Here is an 18,765-nt window from a genome sequence, read left to right on the forward strand (position 1 = left end):
CTGAGGCAGGGACTTGGGGACTTGTCCAAGGTCACTGGGCAAGTGAGGGTTGGAGACGCAGCCGCTCCACCCCGGTCTGGCTGGATCCGCCCAGGGCTCCGAGAGAAGCCCGCCCTACTTTGTAAAAGCCGGACTCGACCGGCCTGGCCCTGGGCTGGGGAGCCGGTGCCCTCCGCTGCCTGTGCCTCCGGAAGTCCCTAGGCGCCTCTCCCTCCCTGCCCCCACAAGAAGGTCCATCTAGAAAGGGTGTAGAGGAGCCGGGGACCAGGCCCCTGGCTGCCACTTGCTTCGGGGCTCACCCCCTCGCCTTGCGCGCCCGCGCCCCCTCCCGCCCCGCCTCCCTTCTACAGGCCTGGGGGTGGGGGCCAGCGCCCGGCTGCTCCTGGGCAGGGCTGACTTAGCGGTGGCCGAGTCGGACCACCGTGAGCCACGGGCTGAGGGCCCAAGGAGGGGTGCGCCCGGGCCGGCCGGCCAGCCAGCTAAAAGGAGAGGTGAAGGACACGGGCTCCTGTGCTCTTTTGTCGCTGTGGAGGGCGCAGAGCTCTGGGAGGAGGCCTCCGAGGGACCCCCTCCTAAGACGCTATGGCCTCACCTGACGTGTCAGGAACTGCACCTACTGCCTCCTTCCTAATGACTTGGCTCCGCCTCTGGATCCGTGCGGCTGGGCTGGAGATGAATGAAATGAAATGTGTCCCCACTCTAATTCCTCCCCGCCCAACTCTCCCGTCCCATGCTAAAAATAGCCCAGGTGACCTGAAGCCACTGGGCAGGCTGAGGGGCCTCGGGAAGGGACTGGGCCTGTGCTCGGGGCATCGGACCTGCACCCCATGTACCCAGGGGTCAGGACCACCTGAGCTGGGCTGCAGGGCGACACCGGCCACACACAGCTCTGGTCTCTTGGTAGCCCTTGGGCACACCTCAGGACTGGGTGTGCCACCTGCCACAGCATGTCACCAGAAACTTGGTGGTGGTGACATCCACCAGATGGCTTGTGGGTGGCAGCTCGCACAGAGGTGGCAGCCTGGCGTTTTCTGGGGCGGCCTGTGCCAGGCGGCCAGTGGGAAGACCGTGGGGCTCGGGGCTCCTCACCGCTCTGGGCTAATAGGCTGTTGGATCCTGGCTATTAACAGCTTGCTAGTAGGCACTTCATCTCCCGAGCAGCCGAGCGAGGCTGCGCCATCCTCCCCCACTCCCCACCCGCCTTACGGGGAAGAGATCTTATTTCTCAATTCCATGCCCACTGTGAGTCAAGCAGCCTGCCCTTCCTGCCTCCCTCCCCTGCAGCTTCAGCCTGTGCTTGCCCCTCCCCCCTCTACCTAACGGGTCCATTTGGTCACGTGCCAAAACTCCGCTATCCCTGGAATTCAAATAAATTGAAAGAGTTGTGCCCGTGTGGCTCCCTTCCAGCCCCGGGGCCCCCAACGGGAGACTGTCTCTTTGTTCTCGGGGACCCCTTCCCTCCCCGTGGTCAGAACGTGTCTTGAGATGACTTCCCTCTGCCTTTCCCCGGGGCTGGTCACCGACGACCTTCCCCGTGCCCTGCCTCACGTCTCACTTTCTCTCCTTCCCCTCCCCCCTCCCGTCCCCACCCCCCCCCCCCCGCCCCACTGCCCACCTCCAGGTGTTGCCCACCAACCCTGAGGAGAGCTGGCAGGTGTACAGCTCCGCCCAGGACAGCGAGGGCAGGTGCATCTGCACAGTGGTCGCCCCCCAGCAGGCCATGTGCTCGCGAGACGCCCGCACGAAACAGCTGAGGCAGCTGCTGGAGAAGGTGAGTCTGTGTGCGTGCGTGTGGGTGCGCGCGTGCGTGCGTTCGCACACCAACACCAAGGCGTGGCAGCCTGCAGGGTCCACCCCAGCTCCACGGCCTCCCTGTCTCCCACGGAGGATACTCGGGAACAAAGGAAGGACTGGGTGGAGGCGGCGCAGGGGTGGCCCAGGGCGATGCACAGGCCCACCCCCTGCAGTCCTGGGGGCTCCGTCAGAGCGGCTCCCTGGGACCCAGGGGCACAGGGCCACTTGGATTTTACCTGAGGGGACTTCCCCCCCGGCCTGCCTTTGTGTGGTTGGGTGTAGCTGTGCCCCACCGGAGATGCGTCCTTGGCACAGGAACACATTGAGCTGTCACCTTTGTATCCCGCCTGGGGACAGCTCAGAGCAGTTCACATCCACATTTTCAATCCGTCATTTCATTTACCTTCACGAGAGCCGTGTGAAGTGGACGAGAGTCCCACCCCATTTCAAGAAGCGGGATTTGGGTCCAGGGAGCGGGACTGACTCATCCCGCACGGGCAGCTGCTTAGCAGGGGGCGCTCACACCCGGGACCCAGCTGTCCGCAGGCCCGGTGGCCTCTGCCCCACGGAGGCAGCCGCTCTGGGTGGCAGGGCCACCTCGGCTCCTGGCACATGCCTCCCCAAGAGCCCTGGATGCTCATATCCCAAGTGTCGGGGTCCCCTGGGAGCTCCCGAGGCGGGGAGTAGGTGGGCCTTTCTGTCCCACTCCTCCCCCTCCCCCAAGGACAGGGCCCCTCACACCCTGAGAGAGCGGGGTCCCACCACACACGGCTCACACCATGCAGCAACGCCACAGATGTATCACACCCACACACAGGCACGCACACACACGCACCACACAAATACACACCTCACGTACACACGAACACACACACACACAGCAGAAGCAAAGCCGTGGCTCTCCCCTCAGTTGGGGACAGGAGAGCAGCCTTCAGTGGGGACAGGCCGGTGTGGCCCTCACAGCCAGCAGGCAGAGCGGGTCCTGCCGTTTCCCAGCAGGTCCCCTCCCTGGCCGCCTCGGAGGGCGCCGCAGGGGCCTGCTTTCCTCCTGCCGGAGGCCGGCGTGGCGCAGCCGCGGAGCCACAGGTCCTGCAGGTCCCTGAACCCTGCTGCCCTCTGAGGGGTGCTGTCCGTGTTCTTTAGCCACCGAGCGGGTCATTTAAAAAAAACGAACGTGAAACGCTCTTACTAGATTCCACAAACACTTATTAACAGCAAACAAGACCGAAAGCCTAATTGAACCTTTAATTATTCAGAACTGCGGAGGAGCGAGGTGCAGCCTGGAGGGGCCTCCGGCGCTGCTGGGGCATGGTGGTCGCTGACACCAGGACCTCCAGCTCCCAGGAGGGGACAGAAAGCCAGTGCGGGCTTCCAGAAAGCTCCAGGAGCCCTGGGACCGCAGGCCTGGGCGCGCCCCTTCTCCCCTGCTCAGCGGCCCCACGTGACTGCTGAAACGGTGCGGCCGGGTTCACACCCCGGCGGGCGCGCTCAACAGGGCAGAAGCCATTTGCTGTGAGAACACTCTGGCATTCTGCTAGGAAGGGGCAGGGCTGCCATCTGCGCTCCTCCCCCTCCTCCCCCTGCTCGGCCAGGCTCCCTGCTACCCTCCTCTTCTCTTGGGTGGGGGGGGGACAGGAGGCAGAGCAGGGCACAGCCAGGGCTGCCACAGGCATGCGGCCCCCGCGCTGTCTGGCAGGGTGCTTGTCGCCAGCGATGGGGAGCACCCCCCGCCGCCCCGTGTCTGCACAGTGGCCCCACACTACAACCTGCCTGCCTGCGGGGTACCTGGACCTGGGTCGCACCCAGCAGCTCTGGCTGTCATCAGCCGGAGTCCGGGGGGGCGGGGCCCAGGCTCCCTGCGCTTTGCAGATGCGCACAGGCAGCGCCCTGAGCTTGACTGGGTGGGCTCGGCGGTGAGGCCAGGCCTGGGGCCGTGGCTGACCGCTGTGTGAGGGCAGACCAGCTGCCCGACCTCTCTGAGCCCTGGTCTTCTTAGGTGTAACATAGGACTCAAAATGGCACGCTCCTCCCAGGGCGAGATAAGGGACTGAGGCCTTAGTGGGTGGAACAGGTTCCATCAACATTAGCAATTAGTTGTCCCCCCAAGGCTGGGTGTGCCTGCCCCCGCCCCCGACACCCACGGGTGAGGAGGGAGCGGACACTGTCAGCGGGGCCTGCAGTCCTCTGCCTCCTCCCAGGTGAGAGGACCCTGCAGGTGTGGCCAAGGGCCAGGGAGGGCGGGGCCAGGTGGGCCAGGAGGGTGTGTACTTTGCTGTGAGGCGGCAGAGGAGCTTGGCAGCCTTCAGACTTTGTTTTCTAGATTTAAAAGGCAGGGTTTTTTTATTTTAATTTGTTCAAAGCATCGCTTCTCTGCCGAACCAGAGGCCCCGTGCAGCCCCCAGGCAGAGGGTGGGACCCATGCCTCCTCGCCCAGCTCAGCACCTCGAAGCCAGCAGCCTGCAGGCCAGAGGCTCATCCCCTGGGCTGGGGGCTGGGTCTGGGCTGGGGCCACCAGTTGTGTCCTTCCCTCCCAGCCATATGGCCACAGGGGGCGCTCCTGTGGCTGAATCCCGTGCCAGGGTTGCAGGTGTGAAGGAGGCCCCCTCTCCCTTCCTCAGTGGGTCTCCTGTCCAACAAAGTGGTTTTGACAGGTATGCAGGCTACTGCTGTGCAGGCACTGTGCCAGTGAGATGGCATTGTTTCCAAGTTGTACACAACCACTTGGGCTCACCGCATCAGGGAGGCCTCCCTGGAGGCGGTGCCATTTGGGCTGGGCCTTGAAGGGCAAAGGAAAGCAAACATGACAACTTTTCTCAAAAGAAGTGCTGCAGTTATGCACAGTGACAGAGTAAGAGAGATGAGGGGCACAGGGGACGTGAGGTAGTAGAGCACGTACATCGTAGTTCCCATGAAACGTCTGGAGAGAAAGGGTGGGTGAAAGTCTGGCTCATGCGCTGTATCGGGCCAACCGGGATTTTTCAGCAGAATCCATGTGTTACTTTCAAATAACAAGTCGTAAAATTCCGACATTTTTAAGTGCATGATGAACAACGCCAGTTTTCTCTTAGGGGGAAGACTCTTACTTGTCTCTTATTTTATTTTACTTTATTTCTTGCGGGGTGGGGTGCAGTAAGAAGTGGAAACCACGCCACCAGGCCAAGCCGACCAGGCGACACTGAGCCTCCTACCCAAATGATCGTGTTCCTAAAAGGGAGAGTACTTCCAAAGTCAGCAGAAACTCTGAAACGAAGGTTTGCGGTTAGGGAGGTCCCTTCGTCCCTCGCCGCTGGACTGGACTCTGAGCAAACGCCCTGCTCGCCGCCCGCCGCTGCGACGCGGCGGAGCCTCACCCAGAATCACAAGCAGGTTTCCTAAAAATAACAAGCAGGTGGCTGCGCGGAAGCGGGTTTCCTTTAAGCTCCCTGGAACCCTGTTGCATATTAAAGTTCCATCTTGAGGCGAGAGTCAGTTCAGACCTGCCTGTAAGGATGTAGAACAGCGATTCTTCACTTGCTGGGTGATTGATTCCTGACTCCCGGCCCTGCGTGTGTGTGTTTGCAGAGCGGGCGTCTCCCTGTTACGTCGTTGGGTGTGATGGATGGCACAGGAGGTGGGGGGAGGAAGGCCTGCCGCCAAGTCCGACAGAGCAGCCCTGGTTCCTTCGCTCCGCACGCGCCCCACCGACGCTCTGCGCCAGGCACCCAGTGAGGCTTAGGGGGCAAGAGAAGCTGCACCCCGGCTGGGAGGGAGCGGCCCACGATGCTGTTCCTCCTTGCAGGTGTCTCTGTCTGCCTAGCCGATGTCATCCTGCAGAATAGAGTAGGAACCACTGCCGAAAAAGAAGGGGAAAATTCACCCAAAGCCGTCAGCCTGGAGCTGCGAACCCCGGTGCGGAGCTGGGGCTACAGCCCTGGTTTGCACCCCGGTTAAACCCACACACGCGTGCTGGGAGAGGGCAGAGGGAAGGGTTACCAAACAGATTGGCTGCATTTGCTTGGTCCCCACAATCCCCAACGCTGAGATTAACTACTAGACAACGCGTTGGCCGCTCCTGGCTCCCAGCGTGGCGGCCACGTGGAAAGGCCACTGCCGAGTATTAGGAGGCGAGTGAGATCGGCGGGCACTCGCCACACCCCTTCCTTGAACCTGTTGCCTTTTTGACAGGTGCAAAACATGTCCCAATCCATAGAGGTCCTGGACCGGCGGACTCAGAGGGATTTGCAGTATGTGGAAAAGATGGAGAACCAGATGAAAGGGCTGGAGTCCAAGTTCAAACAGGTGGAGGAGAGTCATAAGCAACACCTGGCCAGGCAGTTCAAGGTATGTGTGCTCCTCCCCCTCCGAGACGGGGTTTGTTTCCCCCCAGGCCCCCCCCTTTCCCTCTAGAAGTAGCAATTGTGGGGTGCGGGGAGCCCAGCAAGGCTTGCTCGCTGCCGTCCTAGGGAAGGGGCGCACCTGCCCTCACCCTCAGCGGGGAAGGCCAGGGCCGTGGTTGCCAGCACCTAGGAGCTTCTGCAGCTATGAGCCCCGGGCCCTAAGCTTCTCGAGACAAGTCACAGATTAGCTGGGGAGGGACCTCATCCCACCCTGCGGTTCCACCGCTGCCGCAGGTAAATCCCTGTTAGCGGAGGATTAGCTTAATTGGTGAGAGCTGTTTCTGAGCTGAGAGCGCTCAGGGCCATTTTTCACAGCTGACCTCATTGGGCTGTGAGGTGACTCACTGTAGCGTCACGGGGGAGAGAGAGAGAGACACCAACATCTTTCTCGCTCTGTGTAAGTGCTCCCTTTCTCCAGGCAGCTCGGCGTCTGAAAGCCGGAGTTTGCCCTTGAATTATACATACATACGAACGAGTATGTATGTATACACCCAGCGTTAACGCAGCCCCACAATTATTAAACTGAGAAGGGATGTGTGCCTTCCTTAAGGTATACATGCATGCTAATGAGAACTCGAGCCCAGATGCAAATGAGAGGCTCAGTCACCCAGCCCCTCCTGACCAGAAACCGCTGACGAGGTCGCCTTCGGGCCCTTCCCCTGCCAACGTTTCGATGTGCTCCTGCGTGAAGCAAGAACGCATTCGCTTTTAAAGCCGTACCTGCCATAGACGAAATGGCAAGCTAATGAAGTTATAAATCTGGGTTATGAATAAAACAACAGCAGGCCTGCTCCTGTGCAGGAGGAAGGAACAGCCGTGCTGGTTGGAGGCAGGCGGACGGACGCCTTGTCCTTGCTTCTGACCGGTTGGTCACGAATTCTCCTGGAAAGAGGTTTTGACCTGCCTGACCAAAGAAAGAGTTTGTGTCTCTCCCTGAAAGGCCAGCACTCCCTCCTCTGGGGTAGAGTCAGGGTCCTCCAAAGATGAGGTGTCTCCCGCAGCCAGGGCTAGCTCCTCCGCACGGGCCACTCAGCCGTGCCTCCCTGTCCCCAGATTCGGGGCACAGTGGCTCTGGGGGAAGAAACACAAGCCTTGCCTATCGCCACGCTTTCACGGCATTAAACGTGTCCCCGCAGTCGTCGTCAGGGAGTCTGCGTCCATCAGGGCAGTGTGTTTGGACTCACGCTAGCACGGAAGTGTGAATTTTTTTTTTTAAGTGACCGTGAACATATCTGTCTGTGAATGGCTATCTGTGTAAGGCAGGCTAGTGAGGTAGCTCTTCAACGGTATTTCATTTTCTTGCTTGCAGGGCTAACTTAAAAGCGTTTTTTCAATGCAAGGCCGCAGTGACTGAAGAAGCGTGTGCCCATGTCCCCATGAAAGAGGGCCAGACAGCTTTTGCACCCTGCATTTTTACTATTACTTTCCAACACTTAGCGCCATTTCACTAAGGAACCTTGACACCGACCGCGATCCTCTTTTGCATGCGACTGTAGATGCATTCCATGAGTACTTTGAACCCCGTCGATGCATTTTTTGAACACGAAAAGAAAAAAAAAAAAAGAAAGAAACTTTGTGTATGTGACTTAAAGCATGTAACCTTAAGATGTTGCATTCTACCTGACAATAAAGACCTTCCCAAATATGATGGTGTTCCGAAGACTGTTTAATGTGCTCTCCTAACTTTGTGGGACCGACGGTAAATAGCCGTACCTGAGGCGGGAGTGCGCACGCGCCCGCGCCCAGGGGGCGGCCAGGCCCAGGCAGGGTGTGACGAGTTTTTGCACGCATCGCACTGAACCCAGCTTATTTTAACCTTGCAGGCGATAAAAGCGAAAATGGATGAACTTAGGCCTTTGATACCTGTGTTGGAAGAGTACAAGGCCGATGCCAAATTGGTTTTGCAGTTTAAGGAGGAGGTCCAGAATCTGACGTCAGTGCTTAACGAGCTGCAAGAGGAAATTGGCGCCTATGACTACGATGAGCTGCAGAGCAGAGTGTCCAATCTTGAAGAGAGGCTCCGTGCGTGCATGCAAAAGCTAGGTAGGCCCAGCACCCTGCGGGGCGGGGCGGGGCGGGGCACGGCGCGGCCCCGCCCACCGCGGCCCCGCCAGCGCGGGGCGTGGTGCTGAAGTGGACAGCGCCCGCCTGGCTTCCGGAGCCGAGGGCCGGCTAGGGCTCCCGAGCAGGGCCACCGGGACAAAGCAGAGGCGCGCGTGCTGCCCCCGTGTGAGCGCAGGACCCCGCACTGTGCAGGGGCCAGCTCCCAGAAGCCCCTGAGCTGCCCATCTGGGACAAATAGGATGATGTTAGATGTTACAAAACCACCTGAAAAGGAGTGTGTGTGTGCGCATGCGTGTGTGCTGGGGTGAGTTCTTAAGACGCGAGGTGCTTAGGGCTGGACACGGACATCTCAGATTCCCTCCAGGTGGAGGACGAGGGCTGAGGAAGCTCAGATGCAGCACCAAGCATAGAAAAGGGCACAGTGGCACAGTTCCCATCCTGGGAGGATGGCACCTGGGAGCCCCGACCTCCGCTCATATTTTCTAAAAGGCCCCTCAATGTGGGGCGACCCCTCTGCGTTCTTCCTGGTGCTCGGACACCCACCTGCCTCTTCGACCTTCCTGTTAATCACCCTAACAGACCTCCACGCGTTGGTGTCTGAATCCGCTCTTCAACAGCACCCTCGAAATCCCGAGTCTGCTGCTAGGCTTTCTTCGTAAAGCTGGGCTGGCCCTTCTCGCCGCCAGTTTTAAGACAAAGGTCACTCATTTTCAGAGTGTCTTCCGTAGAGCAACTCAGGGCACCTCTGCTTCACGAAGAAGCTCCCCTTTGGTTTTCCTTTGACGTTCTTAGTTCCCTTTCCACCCCCGCCCCCCACACACACACTCCAAGTCCCTTACTACGAACTTCACCCGTCCCAGAAGGAGAAGGGCCGTGCTGAGGTCAGTGAGAGAGAGCAGGCCCTGGGCCAGGGCGTTGAGCCGGCCGGCCTTCCGTTTGAGCAGCTCCCCACATCCACATCACCTTCGGCGCAGCCCTAGGCTCCCAGCAAAGATGCGCACTTTTAAGGCCCCAGCTCCTGAGAAAGCCTGAGGCGTGTTGGCATGAAGAACGAATCCGTGTTAATGAGCGAGTGTGTACTGTGTGTTTTCAGGGACGCGCTTCCTGGGGCCCAAGTGCTGGTGTGTGAGGGGCTCAGTGACTGGGACAGTCCCAGGGTGGGGGTGGGCTGTGGGCTGAAGGGCCCCTGCCAGCCCGTTCCACGCTGGCACTCCAAGAGTGCAGGTGGTGCCAGTGGTGCCCACGGTTGAGGGGCCATGTTGGTGGCGATGGGCTGTGTGGTTATTTCCGTTGGGCACGGTCTTTGGCTTTCTGCCCATGATGGCCCTGAGCTCCCTGTCACCACTGTCTCTCCCAGACCCTCCTAACCTTCCCACTGTGGGGTCTCTCTTGGCCTCTGAAGAACCCAGAGTGGGGGAGGGGGTATTTGTAATTTTTTGCCCCCCAAAGCAACCCCACGCCCAGTATTCAGGCTGGGTATACCAGGGAGAAAACAAGAGAAAACCTCCACATTTTGCAATGAATGGGTCAAGGAGCAAAAGGGAAATTCAGAGCAACAGGTTCCCAATGGCAAGCAGCAAAGGGCCTTTCCAGGGGGCACACCGCCCCTCCCGGGACGAGCAGTCTCGCCACCCAGACCTGGCCTAGTTTTAGGAGCTGGGTGAGTTCTCCTTGCGGCTTAGGGTCCTGGGGCCGTCACGTGGTCACCCTCGGGCTGCTAGATGGCTCCCTGGAGGGTAAAGAGAGGGTGGCTAGGCCCTCAGGGGCCGGTTCTCCCTGCAGCGGGGCCACCCCGTGACCGCACCTCTGGGTTAATTCTCTCTTCAAAAGCCTGGACGTGTAGACAGACCTGCTGAGCCGGGGCCCTGGGGTCTGCATGGAGGCAGCACCAGGCAGACTCGGATGAACGGAACAGTGAGACCCCGCCTAGGGGAGGCTGTAAGTGCCGCAGGTGACCGGCTCAGGCTTCAGCCTCTCTCCGTCTGTTAACCAGGGTGGCGGAGCCCCTGCACCCTGGGGTGTTATTCACATCACACACTCCACACAGTGACGCCCACAGAGAAGGTGGTAGGACAGGTAGGTAGCGATAGGTAGCTAGGTAGATGCATACGTGGACAGACAGGCAGACACATAGGCAGACAGTGGATGATTTATAGATAGGTGGGCAGATAGAAAATAGGCAGACTGACAGATGATAGACAGACAGACGGACGGGCTGACAGGTCCAGCAGCGGCCACTGCTTCCTTGCTCTGGGCTTCTGCTCAAGCTCAGCAACTTAATTGCCCAGTGGGCGCCCTGTGGCTGCTCTGTTCGGCCTTCCTTTTAGCCCTGCAAGTAGGCGGCGTCGCAGCAGCCTGCTTCCCTGCCTGGAGGTCGTGGCAAGCCCAGAACCGGACAGCAGCCCTCAGCCTCGGAGCCAGTGCTGGCAGCCGTCCCCAGCGGGCTGACATAGCTGTGGTGGCCGCAGGTGGGGGCAGCTGCACTGCCTTCCCCGCCTTCTGCTCGGGCTCCGGGAGTCTGACCGGATTTCCTGGGCTAGTGCACAGGGGGTACGTCCTGGAGCTCAGCTCCTGCGAGGTGCACCTGCTCGGGCGCTTCCCAAGCCTCCCCACCTCCCCCAACCCCCCCCCCACACACACACCCTGAGCTTCCTGATGACAGAGGACGGACACTCCCATGCACTGCGTGTGTCTGCACGGGACCGCGAGGCTCTGCCCTGGGTTTGTTTAGACCCTGGCAGTCCCCGAGGTCTTGGCAGAGCCATTCTAGACAGGGAACCAAAAATAACTCCCTGACTCAGGCAGGGCGGCCTCCAGGCTGGGCCCTTCTGCCAGCCGTGTGAAGAGCAGGGCGCCGGGGCAGCTGGGCCCATCCTGCCTGCTCTCATCTGCGGCTTTAGAGGGTGGCACTTGGCCCGAGCCTGGAGGTCTTGGGTGAGGGGGCAGGGACACCGAGCCCAGAGAGCCACCTGGACCTGCAACCTGTTCCCCAAAGCTCCCCTTCTGTGCGACCACAGGCCAGGAGGTCCATGGCGTTCTCAGGCTGGACTCACGGTGATGACGGTAGCGTGGCCTCCACCAAGCACATGCCCCGTGTCCGGCTTGCTGCCAGATGCTCTCCGTTGCTTAGCTGCTATAATCCTCACCACCACCCTCCCGGGTGGGCGCTGTCATTGTAGACCAGGGACAAGGCCAGCTGTCTCTGTGCCACACTCTGCCTCCCGCCCCCTCTACTGGGACAGACGGTGAAGCAAGAGACTGTCGAGGATTTTCCGAGAGAGGAATAATGTTACCTCGAAGCACCCGAGTGATGAGTCATCCGCTCACTCACTCCTTCACTCATTCATTCGTTCCTCTGTTCACCCGTTCGCTCTGGGCACCCCAGGCTGAGTCTCGGGAGACAGATGCCACAACAAGCCTCTTGCCTGTGGCAGTAAAGCCCCGTCACTCGTGTATGGCCCCAGGACATGTGTGGTCACTCCCACGAGTCCATGAGGACCGAAGGTAGGGTTCAGAAGGGAGAGCTGCCAGTTTTGGTCCAGCCCCGAAAGACAGATGGGAAGAGGGTGGCATTGCAGGTGGAGGAACAGCTGAGCAAGGGTGTGGGGCGGGGACACAAGCCGTGACCAGCGTTTCGCCTTCAGGGCGTGATGCAGAGGATAGAAGTCGGCCTCCCCCATCTCCTTCAGCCAGGCCTGGAGGAGGGGAGGACAGTACAGAGAGCACAAGTCCCCAGGATGCCCTCCCGGGGCTCAGGAGCATGCTGCCCCGGAGGCTGGCTGAGAGGCTGGGACTCGGCCACACTTAAGCAGCTGTGCACACAGGTCAATGTCAGGCAGGACAAGAGGGGCTTCGTATAGTGTGGCAGCTGCCCGGCACCATGAGGCACAGCCTGCGAGGCCCACGGGCCGTGGGGAGGGCTGGGGCGGAGGCAGGAAGGCTTGGGTCCAGCTTCAGCAGCGCCTATGTGACAAAGTGGCCCTGAGAATGTGCTGCCCATCTCCAGTCTCCATCTGTGAGCTGGCGGGCCCTGAGGTCACCTTCAAGGTGCCCGTGCCTCCCTGGTCTGTCCCTGCCCTTGAGCCCTGGCCCTCGGCACTGGGGTGTCGCCAGGAGGAGCCGGGTGTTAGCCTCTCTCTAGCAGGGACCCCAGACCAAGGGTGCAGAGGGGACCCTGCATCCTCCACGGTCGGCCGAGGGACTCACTCATCTCCTGCGCTCTGGCTCTCTTCTAGCTTGTGGCAAGCTGACGGGCATAAGTGACCCCGTGACCATCAAGACCTCCGGCTCGAGGTTCGGGTCCTGGATGACGGACCCCCTGGCCCCAGAAGGCGATAACAGGGTAAGTGCCCCTCCGCTGGGCCTGGGCCTGGGGGTCGTTGCTATGGGCGCGCCCTTGTCGGACCAGATGGTCTCCATCCCTGGGGGTCTGGCTCTCACGCCGGCGCCAGTGTGCCCACCCACCCAGCAAAGCACTCCTGGGCTTGTGCACTGAGTGGATCTGGGTAGCCTGGCAGTTTGTCACAGACCAAGGGGCCGGATGTGAGGATGATGGTGGCCGATGAGGAAGCAGCGGACCCCGGAGGGGCCTCCCGCATCCCTCGGGCTGGGTGGGCGCTCAGCGTCTGAAACCTTTCCGCCGGCTGTCCTGTCGGGCCGGAGCCTCTGCCCCGGGAGGAGAGTCCATTAGGCCTTTCCTGTTCTAACGACGTGTCGTTCGCATTTCACTCGCCACTCCTCTCATGCTGAGGGAAACTCCTGTCCCTTTTGATTTAGGATGGAGACCAGGGTTTTTTTTCTTTTCCTGGACTTTTCCCACTGGAGTAAAGACTCAAAACAGAGAAAGGAGGAAGCGCTACACTTATCTTGATGGGGGGCCCAGGGCCCATTGTCGGGGCCCCTTTGGGACGTGGGGAGATGGGCCCGGTGCGCAGAGAGCTGGGCACACCGCTGGGTGCCAGGACGGCCTCAGTTTGGAGCTTCCTCCGGAGGAAGGATCCACCCGAGTTCTTGGGGGAGGAGGGAAGCCATGCGGGTGTTGCTGTTCTTTCGTGTCCACCAGACTGACCGTTGTCACCCACACCCAGCAGTCGGGAGCCCCCTGTCCTTCAGTGGCCTGTGGGACATTTAGAAAACCAACATTTGAGGGGGGGGACATCAACTCTGCCTCTGGGCGGACTAAGAAAGGGGCTGGGCAACCTGAGACTCTCCAAGCCGCCCTGGAGACTCGGGCCCTCTCTGCAGAGTCCCCGTCCCGACAGTCAGCGGGCGGCACTGGACACGCCTCGTGTACGTGAAACGTGAAGTGGCCCCTGCCCTCTGTCTGGGAAGGACAGATGTGGGGACAGGACTGCGGGCTTCTGGGAACCTCCAGGGGGAGGAGAGCCCGGTGTCCCGGCGCGGGGAGCCGTGTCTTCCTAGATGCTCCCCCAGTTTGCTGGAGGAGGGTTCCGGAGGGCTGGCCGCATCAGCACACCCTGGACACGATGGGCGTCAGGCATGGTGGAGGGAAGGTTGTTTTCCTTCCGCCTTCTGCATCGGGGCCGCTAGCTGGTGCCTGCACGCTCTCTCACAGTTTAATTGGCAGATGGTCCACGTCCCACCTAGAAAACCCCGCCTCTGTTTAGGTAGGAGGGATCACGTGACTTGCCCACGGTCTGGGACAAGCTGGCCTGTGATTTCATTGACACATGTCTACAGTGGGCTGAGTCCCCTGATATGCCCCCTGCAACTGCTCTCTGCCCATCCGGCCTGCCCTCTGCCCGCCACTCCGTGCCCAGCCCACCGGCCCGGGTGGACCTGGCACCGGAGAGAATGACCTTGGTGCTCAGGGACGGGCCCCACGCCTGGCACTGCAGACAGGCCCCTGGGCCCGGTGTGCTGGCACTTTGTTTGGTCTGAGAGAGTGCTTGCTCGTTGTCTGTGCCAAACGCCGGGGGTCGGACGGGGGGAGCCCGCAGTTCGCCTCCCCTGCACGGCGAAGCTGTCGGGGTGGTGATGGACGCTCCTGGTAGTTAGACGTCTGCTTTCTGCTTGATGACTTGCTTGCCCTCCAGGAAGGCGGCCCTGGTGACGGAGAGAGGAGGAGGGCAGGAGGGAGGGAGGGAGAGCAGGGCTGGCAGGGGCGCTGGGGCCTGCTCTGAGCTCGGGGTGGGGAGCAGTCTGCAAGCCAGGCGCCGACTCCCAGCCTGCGAAGTGGCACATCCCCGGGCCCTGCCTGTGTTCTGGAAGAGACAGTTGTGTTCGGTTTGATCCTTTCCACTCTCCCGTCCGGTTTTGATCACACACGCGCAGGAGACCAATAACTCGCTCCAAACAGAAAAGGAGATCAGTGTCTGCCTCAGTGCAGCGGGCACGGGGCGGGGGGAGGGGCCGGGGGCTGAGGGCTGCCAGGGTCCCTGGCCGGGGCCCAGCTAAGCTATGGCAGCTGCAGAAGAGCCCACCTGGCTGCCAGGCATTAGCCCAGGGACCAGCCTCCCTCGGCACCCCCAGGACTGGGGCTGTGGACGGGAGCTCCTGAGCAGTCACTGACAGGGAGACTCGCTGTGTTTCTATGCTGGGCTGCACCCCAAGCTGGCCCTGGAGGGGACACAGGGCCAGGGACTGGCCTCGAGTGCTCACCGCGCGGCTACAGAGGTGGTTCCAGCTTGGCTTGTTCATTACAATCCGTTAGCAGGTTCTTAAAAACCTTGGTACCAAGGCCGTAACTCGAACCAGGTAACAGGTGGGGCGGGGCTCAGACCCAGACCCTGGGCTATTTAGGACTCCTGGGTGACGTAGGAAGCCCGAGGACACCTGCAGAGGAACGAGCGTGGTGCAGTCCAGGGTGAGCGGCCGAGGCCCCGTCAGAGCACCCAGCCCCGCACCTGGGAGCTTAAACCAAACGCCGGTGCCCGGCTCACCCCCAGGGATTATCCCGAGTGGAGTGGTCCTGGACTGGGCCAGGCAGCAGGGATGCACCTGGAGGAGACAGGATCCCATCCGAGCTGGGGACTTGGCCAGGAGGGGAAGTGGAAGGAGGAGATGAGAGCACACACTGGGGGACAGGAGCCCGGTCACAAGGCCCCTGGGGCTTCCAGGCAGGGGCCTCTCTGCTGTACTCCGTGGCTTCTCATTGGTGACTTGGAGCCCCCAGGCTGAGGGCTGGCTGTTAAATACCAGTTTCCCTGCTCCCTGAAAATCGCAGTGTCTAGAAGTGGTGTTTACTGGACGATAAGGCGGTTTAAAAATCCTTAGTAATTTGATGCCGACTGCACCCAGTTCTGTCCACAGAAAGGAGGCGCTAGACGCTGGGTGCAGGGACACCTCAGGCCCCGCTCTGCCGCCAGAGGCCTGGGTGGTGGCGGAGGATGGGTGTTTGCACACGGCCACAAAGTGCTCACCTCGCCAAGATAGGGGACGGTTTGGGGGGTCAGGAGAGGGTTCTGGGGCATCTCTGAACTGTCTTCAAAGAAGCAGTGAGCTCCCCGTCTCGGGAGACAGCCAAAGCAGGAGGGCCTGTCCCCGGTGAGGAGGTTGGGGACACACCGCCCTGCGCCCCTCCTGTTCCTCCCAGCCCAGCCCTGCCCTCGTGCTTATCAGCAGCCACATTGCTGAGGCTGGAAATACAAAAAGCCTCAAATAGGATCCAGAGGTTTTTTAATCTCATTAAAAACAAAAAGCACATCTGAATGGATGTCGTCGCAGGAACACGGTTCTGATTTTTAAGTTTTGAACGCTTGCCTAACACCGTGTCCGAAAGCTGGGGTGCAGAGCCTCCCCGGCAGTGGGGGGCAGCGGACAGGGGATCCAGGGTGGAGGCCGCACAGAGGGGCGCAGCCACCAGCCCCAGCACAGCCAGCTTCCGGCATGGCCTTCCCCTTTGCTCCCACACTGAAAATGGCTAAAGCATTTCGTACAAAGCGTAGACAGTTTCGAGGCAGTCGGCATTTAAGCGACAATCAGAAACCTCTTCCTCCACAACCCGAAATGGGGGCCGATCCTGGGATCGGCATGTTGGTTGATTCTGACAGCCGGGGCCTCTGGAAGCTCGCAGGCCTGTAGGGGAGGCCGTCTCCCACGCCCCGAATGACAGAGTGAAGGCCCTTGCTGCCGCACCCCAGACGCCGGCTGCTACCACAGGTAGTCTGGCGGCATGGAGAGCAAGGGAGGGTGCCTCTGCCGGCGACCTTGATCACGGGTCCTTGCTGAGATGCTTGCTGCCCGTGCCCAGGCCTTCGCCGTGGTCAGGAGGCTGTGCCCGTTCCCACACCACCTTGCTGGCCTGGGCTTCATACCTGATGGAGCTCCTTTCCTCCCCAAGTAAGTGTGAGCCCACTGCACACCCGGGGCCGGGGAGAGAGTGGTGACCACGCAGGTGAGCCCGCAGTTCTGCAGCCCAGGGGCACCCAGCGGAGGGCTAGCCCTGGTCTTCCTCAATACTCACAGGAGACTCAGGTGCCCCCCTCCCCTGGCCGGTCCCCAAACTGGACGCTTCTTCGCCTGGAGTTTGGGGAGGAGGGTGCAGCATTGTTTCGATTCACTCACACTCCCCTGGGTCCCTCGGCGCCTTCGGGCACCTGTCCTGGGCGGGGCCGCTAACGTCTGCTCTGCCCGCAGGTCTGGTACATGGACGGTTACCACAACAACCGCTTCGTGCGCGAGTACCGGTCCATGGCCGACTTCATGGCCACAGACAACTTCACGTCGCACCGCCTCCCACACCCCTGGTCCGGCACCGGCCAGGTGGTCTACAACGGGTCCATCTACTTCAACAAGTTCCAGAGCCACATTGTCATCAGGTTCGACCTGAAGTCGGAGAGCATCCTCAAGATGCGCAGCCTGGACTACGCCGGCTACAACAACATGTACCACTACGCCTGGGGCGGCCACTCGGACATCGACCTCATGGTGGACGAGAACGGGCTGTGGGCCGTCTACGCCACCAACCAGAACGCCGGCAACATCGTCATCAGCAAGCTGGACCCTGTGTCCCTGCAGGTGCTGCAGACCTGGAACACCAGCTACCCCAAGCGCAGCGCCGGCGAGGCCTTCATCATCTGCGGGACCCTCTACGTCACCAACGGCTACTCGGGGGGCACCAAGGTGCACTACGCCTACCAGACCAACGCCTCCACCTACGAGTACATCGACATCCCGTTCCAGAACAAGTACTCCCACATCTCCATGCTGGACTACAACCCCAAGGACCGCGCCCTGTACGCCTGGAACAACGGCCACCAGGTCCTCTACAACGTCACCCTCTTCCACGTCATCCGGTCCGACGAGTTGTAGCCGCCTCTGCCCGGGAGCCGGTGGTCCCAGCCTCGCCCCCGCGGATGTCCCCGCAACACAGCTGCCAAAATGATGCTAACGGTACCGATCGCTCAAATCCTGGAAACTCGTCGGCGACGTGGAGCCCAGTGGCGTGCATTGGCACGACCACCGGGTGTCTCTGGCTCGGGCCAGAGGGCGAAGGATATGGGAAGAACCCCCCACCCCAACTTTGCAGCTGGAACTGCAGCCTGGGGCTCCCCTCGCCGCCCCGGCCCCCTTTTTCGGTCAAACAACAAACTAACGGCGTAAGGCCAGGTCTGTCGCCAGCTCTTGCCCGAGGACACCCCGCTGTGGGGAATCGCATGGACCTTCCCTTAGACCGTGGTCAGTCGCGCTGAGAGGTGGGCTCGTCGCGCCCAGGGGCGCCTCTGGCCACCCTCGGCATCCGGAGGGGTGGACGCAGGCCACTGTAGCCCGTGCCCTGTCGCAGCCGCTGCCCCTCCAACCGTGTGCTGTGTCTTAGATTAACGTGCTGAAGCTCCCGTAGCCCGTGCCCCCGTGTCTAGTCCCTGCCGCGTGGCGGCGGCGGCGGGCGTGCGTGGCGCAGGCAGTTGCGGTGCCACGTGCGAACGCACCTGCCCGTCGCGTGCCGTGTGCCGTGTGTCCCTGTCCCTTGAGGTGGTGGCCCCCGTGCGTCCGGTGTTTGCTGTGGATGTCGTCATGCAGTGCCGTAGTTGGGATCAGTAAGTGGGTGGTTCTTGTTGCTAAAACGAAAACTCATAACCAGTGTTCACCCTCAGAGAGAGATGCCCCAGTTCACGTTGACAAGCGTCAGAGGGGTGGTCCTCTTCTTGTCCAGTGATTCGACCTCGTAGCCACGGAGGAGAAGCGCTCCTCTGGGGAGACCAGTTTCCCACGGGAAGGGTGCATCCCCGAGGGCATCGGTGTGCGGAAAGCCCATTTTTTAAGTAAAAAAGAGGGGAACTTTGTACTCTCCAGTTATCTAAGGAACAATAAACATAATTAGGAGATGTTCTTGCTTCCCTTGTCATTTCTGAAGGGTTTTGAAATGCTGGATTTTTCCAGAGCCTCGCGGAGGTGGTCCAGAGTGCGGGTCTTCTCCGGAGGGGAAGGACAGTCCCTCCTTCAGGGGACTGACAGTGGACACATTCCCTTTGGGTCTCTGGCCACCCATCCACCGAAGTCAGAGCCTGGAGGTCCTCTCGGGTTCCCCTCCCCTGTCAGGGGGATTGGAATCAGGGCTCCATCCTTCGGA

General features: G+C 60.8%; 1 protein-coding gene across 3 annotated transcripts in view; it reads left to right on the top strand.

Moving 5' to 3' along the window:
• The window catches only part of OLFM1 (olfactomedin 1), a 30,351-nt gene extending 11,837 nt beyond the window's left edge, over positions 1-18,514 (top strand). For 2 of the 3 annotated variants that reach the window (XM_053919090.2, XM_024562448.4), the window contains exons 2-6: positions 1,622-1,771; positions 5,959-6,114; positions 7,994-8,213; positions 12,470-12,576; positions 16,833-18,514. In XM_053919090.2, coding sequence (XP_053775065.1) covers positions 1,622-1,771; positions 5,959-6,114; positions 7,994-8,213; positions 12,470-12,576; positions 16,833-17,507 — 1,308 coding nt within the window. In that variant the 3' untranslated portion in view covers positions 17,508-18,514. Of the gene's footprint in view, positions 1-1,621; positions 1,772-5,958; positions 6,115-7,479; positions 7,807-7,993; positions 8,214-12,469; positions 12,577-16,832 lie in introns of those variants that run through there. The other variant, XM_053919093.2, reaches the window with a different exon arrangement.
• Positions 18,515-18,765: the final 251 nt, after the last annotated feature.

The sequence above is a fragment of the Desmodus rotundus genome, chromosome 1 (assembly GCF_022682495.2).
Source record: "Desmodus rotundus isolate HL8 chromosome 1, HLdesRot8A.1, whole genome shotgun sequence".
In the NCBI taxonomy this organism is placed as follows: domain Eukaryota; kingdom Metazoa; phylum Chordata; class Mammalia; order Chiroptera; family Phyllostomidae; genus Desmodus; species Desmodus rotundus.